Here is a 12276-nt window from a genome sequence, read left to right on the forward strand (position 1 = left end):
GAACTAATTTTTTATTTTTTTTACAATTTACACACACACACACACACACACACACATACATACACACACATACACTTATACATACATACATACACACACACTTATACATACACACATACACACACACACACTTATACAAACGCACATACACACACACTTACACACACACACACACACACACACACACACATACACACACACACACTTATACAAACGCACATACACACACACACACACACACACACACACACATACATACACACACACTTATACATACACACATACACACACACACTTATACAAACGCACATACACACACACTTACACACACACACACACACACACACACACACACACAGGTGAAACAGACATTCTGCATACGTTAGTTAATAACATGCCCATGCCCCAGTAAGTGAGCAGTAACCAAAGAGGAGAGGAGGAGTTGTGTTTGAGCACAACAACCTGGGTGACGTCCACAGTCACCTTCGAAGCCGGTTAAATACGGACACGTGGAGAAATAAGCTCCAACTTGGACTCTTTGTAAGTTCATTCGTCACCTTAAAGTCTTTAAGCGCGCAGCGCAAAGGAGTCCATCACGACACTTAGTGACACAGTTTCCAAACCTGGACGCTGAATAATTGTGACCGGAGCAGCGAGCCTAATCACGGCTCAGCCTGCACGTGCGCTGCCGAGAACCGACCGGTGAGCGCGTGATTACTTTTAAATGGCAACTAAACCTGGACCGGACCGTCAGCCGCAGCAGCAACGCACCGAGCTCGATCAACTGGAGGGAACGGACACGCAAAGGACGCCAGGAACCCAAAAAACGCCCGTGCGCAGCCCGAAGTGCGCGCGATGTCGGAACCACGGCGTCGTGTCGCGTCTCAAGGGCCACAAGCGCGCGTGCCGCTGGCGTGAGTGCCGGTGCGCGAGCTGCGTGTTGGTCCTGGAGAGGCAGCGCGTGATGGCCGCGCAGGTCGCGCTTCGCAGGCAGCAGGCCGGAGAGGTGCGTGTTTGCGCGCGCATGCTCTCACAGCGCATGCGCAAGCATTAATTAATTTTTGTTTTGTATTAATTAGTTAACGTAATTTTCGACTTACTCTGTGTTTGTTCTAATGTCCTTAACGTCTTATGACATGGAAATGATTTTTTTTTTAGCACACAGAATCATTCACATCATGTTTTTGCGTTTATTAGTGCATAAATAAATCATAAGGTTCGCAGTAGTTATATATATTATATAACATATATATTATTTTGCATTTTCGATATTCAGTGTTAATTGACTTATTTATTTATTTATTTATTCATTTATTTATTTAATCAATCCATGGGTAGCTATAGCTTCAGGAACCTATAGCCCATAACCTGTTATAAGTTTATTATAAAGTATTATAAACTTTTTTCTTCTGACACTCAGACCTTAAAGTCACAAATATTCATGTAAAGCTGCTTATTTTATTAACAGAGTAAGAAAACTCAAAGAAGTTCTTCTTTCCTGAGACGCCAAACCTACCAGCGTTACCCCAAAACACCTAGCCTCCTGGCCAAGAGTATACTGGAGGGTAAGCCTTAATTAACACCGATCTCATTAACCCATCCACAGGGAGAAATTGGATTAGCTCAGACATTATTACATATCCCTCTGGCAGGGAAAGGATCTATCTGTGATTATTTAAGGTAATTAAAATTATGCAAATGAATGGTGCAGGCTAATTGCTCTATATAATGGGTCATATAATGAGAAGTTCATTAAAAATGCATTGTCTCTGTAGACAACAAAGTATACATTAGTAAAAAGAACAAAACGAGGTAGAAGAAAGAAAAGTGGTGGATTTCTGTCATGGCATCTACTTAAAATACTTGGCTTAGGTATCCAAGAATATGCATAATCATTATATTACAAATTTAATTGCAACTACAGCCCAAGTCCTTGCCACTTCACTTACATACGAACCACCAAGAGGTCCTCAAAAATGTGAAAATGTATAATATGTAATAACATCATGATAAACAAAGTGCAAGTGTTTTAAAATACATTGAACACTTAAAATGAATAGAAATGGTTTGGGTCAATAATGTTGTTTTAATGAAGTAAACAGGATATTGTGCTTTTGTTTAAACATAGGATGTAAAACACCAGCATCGGAAGACTGGCAGACGAGACTCCACTATCCTCCACTTAGCGTTAAGATGAGAAAAAGGAGAGCTTTTGCTGATAAAGAGCTGGAGAGTGTGATGCTGGAGCGAGAGCTTAGACAGAGGGAGATGGAAGAGCTGCATAAAATCGTCCTCCTTCAGGCCGCAGTGTCTCCAGCTCCCTCGCCTTGCTTCTGTCCGCTGTCTGAGAGAAGCATGTCCGGCTACATGCCAGCTTATAAATCCAATCCACTGGTGTTTGAGTGTGATCTCCACAGCCACAGACAGGAGTTTAAAACCAGGGCTGTAGAGCACTGTTCCAGGGAAATCCTCACAACACAGAATATTTCTCCATCACTAAAATCGTGTTACGCCTGCAGTGGGACAGAGTCGTGCCTGGAATCTCTTCCTTTGCCCTCATTTCAAAACTCACACTATTATTGTTGCAAAAACAGAGGAAATACAGAGGCAGAAAGAGCCCCAGCTGACTCGTCTCACAACACGAGACAGAGTGCTGCTGCTGACAGACTGGATGTCACGTCAAAGCGAGACAGCACTCTATTTCTGACCGAGGCGAAGGTGCTGTCACAGACTGAGAAGCCAGAAAAACACTGCAGGGCATCAGGGCTTGAATCACTCACACACAAGGACTGGGCTACTAAACCCAACACAATGAAGAATGGGAGGCCTTTACCGTTTTCTGTCGAGGCTTTGCTGATGAGATGATAAGAAGTATTCTCTGTAGAATTGACATGGTTTTATAAATGTAGTGATTTATTTTTCTAGATTTTTTTTTTTTGATAGAGAAAACCATTCTGCCGGAGTTACTCTGAAATTCCGTAATATTTCGATTTAATACGTCTTAATAATATTCCTTGGGTTGTCTATTGTGTGCTAGTTAAAAAATATGTTTTTATCTTTTATTTATTTTATCTTGTATTCGTGTATTCATACAACAGCTTCTACGTTTACACCTAAGCTTTATTTTCCCTGATTATATAATATCTATACTGTATATATGTACTGGTTTATAAAGATACGTAAAAGCACGATTTTATATGATTTTGTTTTAGGTTCATGCACAGAGGAAGGCATATTGTTAAGACACATGGACAGTGGAATACATAATGTTCATCGTTCATGTATTTTAACAGCATGTCATTTTAATGGTGTGTGATTACATCCCTGGAACTTTACAGAAATGACAAATAAATAAAAGTTATGAGTTATCATTGCCAATAGAATATTTAATATGGCAAATCCGATATTAATAAAATGTGATGGTGTGTGTATAGATGTGTGTGTATATATAATGGTTTATATTTCTTAAACAATATATTCAGTTCATTGAAATTCTATTTGTATAGCACTTTTAATATCTAAAACATTTAAAAAAAATTTTTTAACATATTGACATTTGGATATTTATCCTAAATTAATGAGCAAGCCAGAGTTGGTGAGAAAAAACTCCATGAGACGATATAAGGAAGAAACCTTGAGAGTCAAAAGGGAACATGTCGTCATCCTGACACCAGATATTGTGAATTTAAATAATTGCTTTTCTGTAACCCTGTACTATATGGTCAAAAAGTGCAATTATACTACCAGGAAATTAAATCTAGTTTCAAAAACATGTCTGTTTGTTGATGTTGGATATTAAACTGTAAATTGTTTTACAGCTACAACTACTAAAATTTAAACGAACACCTTCCAGCCAATCAGAATCAACTTTAAGAGAGAGAGACTGTAAATAGTTGCCATGTAACTGTTACATGCACTATTTAATAATAATAATAATAATAATAATAATAATAATAATATATAATATATATTTTTTTTACATCACACCATACTTTTTCTGTTAAAAATTATTATAAAATGTAAATATTATTATTAATAAATATAAACCATTTATTAATAAAAAAAAGATGATGGTAAATGAGGTATATGTAGTCTCTTGTTTCAAAGAAACTGCCAAAAAAATTAACAATCAAAAAATCAAGACTTAATATAATAATTATCAACCTTAATCAACCTTATAACAATCACTTTTATTAATATAAAACATATTTAAAATATACAGTATATTCTTCTTACACAGGTTTTGTATACAAGTGCACAATTACTTTTTCCCCTTTTGTATTCGAGGCTGACTTCAGCTCTGTATACCTGCAAATCTGATAAAGTTGCCTTAGCAACATTTTTCTTTATTCTCACATGATCGTGATTTTATTCTGGAGCCTCGGCAGGTTTGTTTAGCCTTCAGCTGATCTGTATCCCACCTCTATTTTTCTCTTCCTTTCTTTTTTGTCTCTTCATTACAATTTCTCTCATAGGGGAGCGAGATAGTTTTGACATCTCTGGACCGTGTGGCGTCAACACGAGTGATATCGCCATGCCCTCTTCTTTGTCTGTCTCTATCTCAGCAGATCTCAGAGTGTAGATAGGGGCACCACATCAGGACGCTTTCAGAGGAACCTTAATCATACCCAGGTGAGGAAGAAAAAAGACTCTGGGTAGCAAAGAAGCTTTTTCTAGATTATTAATAATAATATTAAACTTGACATGTAAAATAGATGCATTATTATGCATGGGTTTAAAACAGATTAACTATACTATGCTATCATTCCTGAGAAAGTGCCTAACATAACTATCTAGAAAATCAGCAACAAAAACTAAAGCATTATAGCAAGCTAGTCACCTTCATGTGTCCTTAATTTAGTGCTTAAAGTCAATTGTATTTTCATTCTGATTTGCATAGGTTACAAACAAATGTGTGCCCTGAGAATTGTTCATGCTCATTTATATGGCTGTGGATGTTAAAGCTTTAAGTTTTTAATGACCAAGAATCCTCTGTATTCTTTAGACAAGTCCAAGGTAGTTGAGGAGCACCTACACATTTTCTACACTAATTAGAAGTAATAACTTGTAGCTAGATACTTCACAACACAACAGAACACAACGCAACACAACACAATGATCAATTTCATCCTTCAAACCAGTGACATTTCTATCCACCTTCCTTTTTACAACATATTTATTCTGCTTGATAAGTTGCTTTTTAGTAGTTGACTAGAATCAGATCTGCTGCCAAACAATTACCTAGATTAAAGGGAATGTAAATTACTCCTAAATATGTGTGTAATTTTCTACTATTCTGAGGGTCTGTGTGACTTCATTAGCATTCATTTTCCCCCAAAACGTTTCAGAGGTATGCAGTTTTGAACTGGGTCAGGATCGGCATGCTGACGGAGCAAATAACAGACTTAACCACAGCATTAGCTTCTCTCCGCTTTAAGAAGCAACTTCTAAGCCAGTGCTCTTGTTAAAGTGACACTTTTTTCCTTCTTATTTGCATGTCAGTAACATTTCTTTAACACTCACCACAGCTGAGACTTGACTTTGCTAACCCAGACACTTTCCTGGCCTATATGTGGAAAAAAATATTGCCACCATAGATTTATTTATGCTTACATGATGCTCTTAGTCACCCTCAAATTGTTTATGTAAGCTAGACGTCAGTATCTCGTCTCTGTTGACAGGATATGAGCAACGTTTAGTATCAGGATTCGCGAGCTCCACTTTGATCCCACTGCCAGCTCCCTACACAGGCAGAATTTGTCACATTGACCCCCTGTGCCTGGTACATGATCCCAATCCCCCCAAAAGCACATCTAGGGTTACACACACTGCCAAATCCCTTAGCGTAGGGCTCTCTTTCAGTGTGTGTGGTTGGCCTTCTGCTCCTCACCTGCTGCATCCGATTAAAAGACCACAGAGCTGATGAGTTTCAAATATTTTATTTGGCTAAAGTGTGACAGTGTGATGGTAGCTGGTGTTGTTGTTGTTATTATTGTGAAATGCTTTTTTTTTTTTTGCTTAAAAACAAAAAAAACAACTGGTCTAAAAGGTCTCGCACAGAAAATTACAGCTATAGAAAATTCTTGTTTACAATGATAAGTATTAAAGGTGATAACATTAACGATTTAAGCAATACGTTCATGGCTATAAATAACAAGGTAAAATAACAAGATAGACTCTTAACAAATATGTGTTGAACTTCCAGAGGGAAGATCATTTATGGGACCTGTAAAAATAATTTAACTAGACAGCCATCCATTTTCTGTAGCACTTATCCTATACAGGGTCGCTGGGAGCCTGGAGTTTATCCCAGGGGACTCGGAGCACAAGGTGTGTCGACCCAAATTAGTGTACAATTGAGGGCACAATCACACACTTCAGACAATTTAGAGATACCAATAAAACTACAATGCATGTTTTTGGACTGTGGGGAGAAAACTGAAGTATCCAGAGGAAACCCTCAAAGCACAGGGATTACATGCATCCTCTGCAAACACATCATAACGTATCTCATCATAACGTATGAGTGAGTCTTGACTAAATTTACTTTTTAGTGCAGGGGAATGTTGAAATTACTATTAAGCAATCAGACATACAGAAGAATTACAAATTAAAGGAAAAAAACAGTTTAAGTTATGTTGTTTATTTATTTTGTTGGCCTGGTGTGGGTTCACTTGTGTCTCACAAATCATTTGAATATATACAGTATATATATATATTTTTGGTAGACAGCAGAATTCATGGTTTCATTTATCACAGCAAGTCTTCCAGGTCGTGAAGCAGCAAAACAGCCCCAGACCATCACACTACCACCACCATATTTTACTGTTGGTATGATGTTCTTTTTCTGAAATGCAGTGTTACTTTTACACCAAATGTAATTCAGACACACACCTTCCAAATAGTTCAACTTTTGTCTCATCAGTCCACAGAGTATTTTCCCAAAAGTCTTGAGGATCATCAAGGTGTTTCTGGCAAATCTGAGACGAGCCTTTATGTTCTTTTTGCTCAACAGCGGATTTCGTCTTGGAACTTTGCCATGCAGGCCATTTTTGCCCAGTCTCTTTCTTATGGTGGAGTCATGAACACTGACCTTAACTGAGGCGAGTGAGGCCAGCAGTTCTTTGTATGTTGTTGTGGGGTCTTTTGTGACATCTTGGATGAGTCATCGCTGCGCTTTTGGGGGTAATTTTGGGTGGCTGGCCACTCCTGGGAAATTTAACCACTGTTCCATGTTGTTGTCTGGAGTCCCAAAGCTTTAGAAATGGCTTTATAACCTTTTCCAGACTGATAGATCTCAATTACATATTTTCTCACTTGTTCTTGAAGTTCTTTGAATCTCAGCATGATGTGTAGCGTTTGAGGATCTTTTGGTCTACTTCACTTTGTCAGTCAGGTCTTATTTAAGTGATTTCTTGATTGTGAACAGATGTGGCAGTAATCAGGCCTGGGTATGGCTAGAGAACTTGAACCCAGGTGTGATAAACCACAGTTAAGTCATGTTTTAACAGGGGGGCAAACACTTTTTCACACCACTGTACATAAATGGGTGTGGTCTCATTCAAGTTGACTCCTCCTCTATCCACAGGGCACAAGAGTGGTTTGATGAGAATGGAAATGATGTAAATCATGTCCTATTGCTTTTTCACTCCCCAGATGTCAACTCCATTCTGTAGTGTCATGTAAGCAATTTGTTTTGGTTTTGATCGCTTCTGTAGACTTTCCAGAGACTTTCTAATATTATGATGCTTTTCTGTCAGCTCATCAGGGTCCAACACCTTACTATAAAACTTTATGTTCGGGTTATTTATTATGTTTAGTTTAGTTGTTTCGTTTAGTTGCCTGTGTGCATGTTACAGATGCAAATGGATGTGGATTTCTTTTATTTCTTGCTTGTAAGGTTTGGTTTTTCCAGTCGGGAATGCTAAAACTGTCTTTCCGCCTGTCTTTCTCTTTCTGTTTGTCCTGATTTCTTTGAGCCAGCATGGGGTCTGTGCCCACTGCTGCAGCTGTGTGGCTATTCAGTTACCTTCAACTCCCAAAATCCATCTTTCCTGTTCCAAAAGCATAAACCACAGATTTCCTGATTCAAACTACAGAAGCTGAGAGCACTCAGTCTGGTCCACAGTGCTGCATCTCAATGACATATAAACACATCTTCCTAACATAGTCATGTTTTGACAATTGCTTTTTATAACCAAAAACAGTGAAATATACTCATCCAGTGATTTAACCTTCACCGTTGGCATCTTAACTGTCCTTGGTTAGCAACAGGATGCCTAAATGCCTCTGGAGTTTCTTAGGCTGGGCAGCAATATTTAGATGAACATAGCTGCGTTCCCCACCCGATGAAACCATTAGCAAGGTATTTACTGTGCCTGGGTTTGTTTCTCCTTTACGGGTAACCTTAACCACCGGACAGCCATAACAGCCGACAGTCCTGGAAAAAGAACCCACCCCTGCGTGTTATGTGGTTGCTGCTCCATAAAAGTGGCATACAAGCATATTGACACCTTATTCCGAGTGATTGATTGCACCACTACCAGACCCGTGAATGAAAAAAGAGAGGTTATTGACACACAAACCTTCACTGATTATGTCTGAGTGAAGGCTCCAGGAGCAAATGAATGTGGGATGTTAGAGTAAGAACGACTGTTCGAGAGAGAGAGAGAGAGAGAGAGAGAGAGAGAGAGAGAGAGAGAGAGAGAGAGAGAGAGAGAGAGTTGACTTGGCAGATTGTTGGAGAAGTGAGATGGCGTGATATAGTAGAGAAGTATCCATCCCAGCTGTACAGCCTGCACACCAGCCAAGAACAGCACCATGTTTAAGGGCTATTTATTCTAACAGGATTATCATTACAGACATGACAATTCATGCTGTGAATGCTCAGGGAAAACAGGACCAGAGGCTGGATTAGGGATTGCAGCTCATTCTGGTATCAGTGGCAGCATAGAGTTTCAATTAAAATCAGAATCAGCTTTTTGCTTTGTACGTGGGAGGTACAGGTGGTGAAATTTCAAATGACAAAACAGACCTCAGTCTACTGGAATTTTCATTATATGTAGACTATACATTACACCAATCTCTCCAAGGTACACTTTTGTGAAATTGTAAATGATTTTTTTTTTATATAGAAATAACATACTTGCATGTGCTTATTATAGGAAAATAATAAAGCACCAGGATGGGTTGATGTAAAGTGAAGTTAATACTATTTCCAATTCAATTCAAGTTTATTTGTATGGCACTTTTTACAATTGACGTTGTCACAAATCAGCTTTACAGAACATAAACATAGAACAAAAAGTTAATATAAAGATTAATATACAGATTAATATAATACAAAATTCAAGATAAATACTTCCTTGAGGTTTATTCATTTTCTAATAACAGCATGTCCTGAAGTGATTTAATCTTATTGGTTATTATGTTGAATATTGTAGAACTCCCAAAAAACAAGTCACTGTAATTACTTATTTAGGAGCAGTTATAAACAGTTATAAACAGTAATATAACAGTTATAAACAATTGTTCCCTCAACACAAGAATCTTACTTTTTACCTTTTTCTTAAAGTTAATAAGACAAAATTGTGTCTCTTGTCGTTCTACCCTTAACCCAGAAAGTAAAGTCATTTGCTTCTGAAAACATATTGACTGTTACAACACACCAACACTGTAGACTCTTTCTATTAATGTTAAATAAACATCTCTGCACAGAAAGCTTCATTTCATCAATGAATATACGCCTGTAATTTTTTTTAAAAATGTTGATTAAGATTTAGATTCATTTGTCTGTTGTAGAAATTCCTGCGTAGGCTGTTACTATGGAAACAATGCTATATTAGAACAAGTGCATTAATCTGAACTTTATTTGCTTTATTGTTAAAGCCTAGTCGAAAAGTAATCAAAACCTTCTGACCAATCCGACGTGAAACTTCAACAGAGCTGTGGTATAATGAACTATACTGTATCAAGGGTTTTATTTACTTTACATTTATAACATATTCTGTTGACATTTTTTGTGTTTTCTATTGTTTTTTTTTTTTATATGTAGAATATATGAAAATGAATGATTTGGGGCATGGACATTTACAACATATACGGTACATTACAGCAGGGTGGAAATCTTTTCTTCGCATATCTAACTAAAGATATGGGGTCAGAGCGCAGGGACAGCTATGATAATGTCACGGAATCACCAGGTCTTTACCTCACTATCCAGCATTCACATTCACCTGAGTACTAATCAGCATTACCTGTTCCTCATTCTCCAATCAACACACGCTATATAAGCCACTCTCAGTCACTCACTCATTGTCTAGTTTTGTACTAACGACATTTTCTCTGCAGTCATTCAATATATGTTCACGGACTTCAATAAACCTCACTTTGTTTTGCTTACCTTGGTCCGTAGCGTGTGTATCATTACAGATGCCTGGAGCAGAGAGGGTTAAGGGCCTTGCTCAAGGGCCCAACAGTGACAGAGGCATGAACCCCGATCCTCCGATCAACAACCCAGAGCCTTAACATCTTGAGCCACCACTGCCCCATATATATATATACACTCACCGGCCACTTTATTAGGTACTGTACACCTGTCCAACTGCTCGTTAACGCAAATTTCTAATCAGCCAATCACATGGCAGCAACTCAATGCATTTAGGCATGTAGACATGGTCAAGACGATCTGCTGCAGTTCAAACCGAGCGTCAGAATGGGGAAGAAATGGTGATTTAAGTGACTTTGAACGTGGCATGGTTCTTGGTGCCAGACGGGCTGGTCTGAGTATTTCAGAAACTGCTGATCTACTGGGATTTTCACGCACAACCATCTCTAGGGTTTACAGAGAATGGTCCGAAAAAGAGAAAATATCCAGTGAACGGCAGTTCTGTGGGCGCAAATGCCTTGTTGATGCCAGAGGTCAGAGGAGAATGGACAGACTGGTTCGAGCTGATAGAAAGGCAACAGTAACTCAAATAACCACTCAAATAACCATACAACCGAGGTATGCAGAAGAGCATCTCTGAATGCACAACACATCGAACCTTGAGGCGGATGGGCTACAGCAGCAGAAGACCACACCATTACTAGTAAGGTGTACCTAATAAAGTGGCCGGTGAGTGTATATATATATATATATATATATATATATATATATATATATATATATATATATATATATATATATATATACGTATATATATATAATGTTCATAGTGACCAGCAGGATGAATTTATTTATTTATTTTTTCAAAAAGATTATTTCCAAGACCAGTGTAAAGAATGAAATTAGATTTTCTGTGGATGGCACCACTTATAAACCTTGAAGCTTGAGGACTGAAACATATTTTGCACCAAAGTCTCAATCAGTGAACAAATAATGTTCATGTTATAACACATACATCATGTTAAAACCAGAGTTAATTTCCTGTCAGCACAACTGCAGGTCTTTTGGTCTATAGAGTACATACAGTAGTTACATAACGGAAATTATTTTATAATCGCACTATCCGGTGTCATCCAGATGAGGAACGGATTCTATTTAATTCGGGTTCCTATTTAAGGTTTCTTTTTCATAACGTCACCTCTGGCTTGCTCAGTGGAGATAAATTGGTAAATGTATCATTTATGTGCTGAATTTATATATTTTTGTGAAACTGCTTTGTGGCTATACAAATAAAATTGAACTGAACTAAAGATTTCAGCATCTTTAGGACCTTCAAGAAACGCCTCCTGGATGACGCCCTATCATGGAGCTGAATGAGAAGATGAGAAAAGCGTGAAGCTTCACCAGCAACACTGTTAGGATATTTTCATTATTTTATTTTATAATTTTATTGTATATTTGCTCACCCATTTTGCTCATGGCATCTTATTAAAAAGTCAACTCTTGTTTTTTTTTTGTGTCTGTTTCTTTTCTTGAAAATATATAATAAATATATTTAGGAAATTAGGAAGAAGCTTAAACAACTGGAGTTCTACAAGTTTATACAAGGTAAAGTGGACATTTTCTTCAAACCGTGGTACTGTTGAATCTACATGATGGAAAATTAAACCTATAGTTACTCCTCTGGTCACTCTTGTTCTCTGGCACATACAGACACAGACAAATAAACACTGACTGCTTATGTACAGTCTCATGTCAATATTACCTTTTCCTTTGGCACTCAAACTTTACTTTCCTAAGCATTACAGTACGTGAAAGCATTGGGAGATTTGCACCTCAGGTCCATAGCCTACTAGTAGCTTCCTCACTGAGGCCATTCTCTGTTTCTG

The 12276-nt window shown here is 37.9% G+C and overlaps 1 protein-coding gene across 1 annotated transcript; it reads left to right on the top strand.

Moving 5' to 3' along the window:
- The first annotated feature begins 414 nt into the window (after positions 1 to 414).
- Positions 415 to 3772, top strand: dmrt2b (doublesex and mab-3 related transcription factor 2b). The gene is made up of 3 exons (XM_060867522.1): positions 415 to 1006; positions 1469 to 1565; positions 2129 to 3772. The coding sequence occupies exons 1-3, from the start codon at positions 725 to 727 to the stop codon at positions 2863 to 2865; spliced, it is 1116 nt and encodes a 371-aa protein (XP_060723505.1). The 5' UTR covers positions 415 to 724; the 3' UTR covers positions 2866 to 3772.
- The last annotated feature ends 8504 nt before the right edge of the window (positions 3773 to 12276 follow it).

The sequence above is a fragment of the Tachysurus vachellii genome, chromosome 4, assembly GCF_030014155.1.
Source record: "Tachysurus vachellii isolate PV-2020 chromosome 4, HZAU_Pvac_v1, whole genome shotgun sequence".
Classification (NCBI taxonomy): domain Eukaryota; kingdom Metazoa; phylum Chordata; class Actinopteri; order Siluriformes; family Bagridae; genus Tachysurus; species Tachysurus vachellii.

What these genes read in the sequence shown, in the direction of transcription:
- dmrt2b (XM_060867522.1), top strand. Translation starts at nt 725, where the DNA reads ATGGCAACTAAACCTGGACCGGACCGTCAGCCGCAGCAGCAACGCACC. An exon ending in GCAGGCAGCAGGCCGGAGAG is followed by an intron (nt 1,007 to 1,468) that starts GTGCGTGTTTGC and finishes TTTTATTAACAG; the next exon opens with AGTAAGAAAACTCAAAGAAG. An exon ending in GGCCAAGAGTATACTGGAGG is followed by an intron (nt 1,566 to 2,128) that starts GTAAGCCTTAAT and finishes GTTTAAACATAG; the next exon opens with GATGTAAAACACCAGCATCG.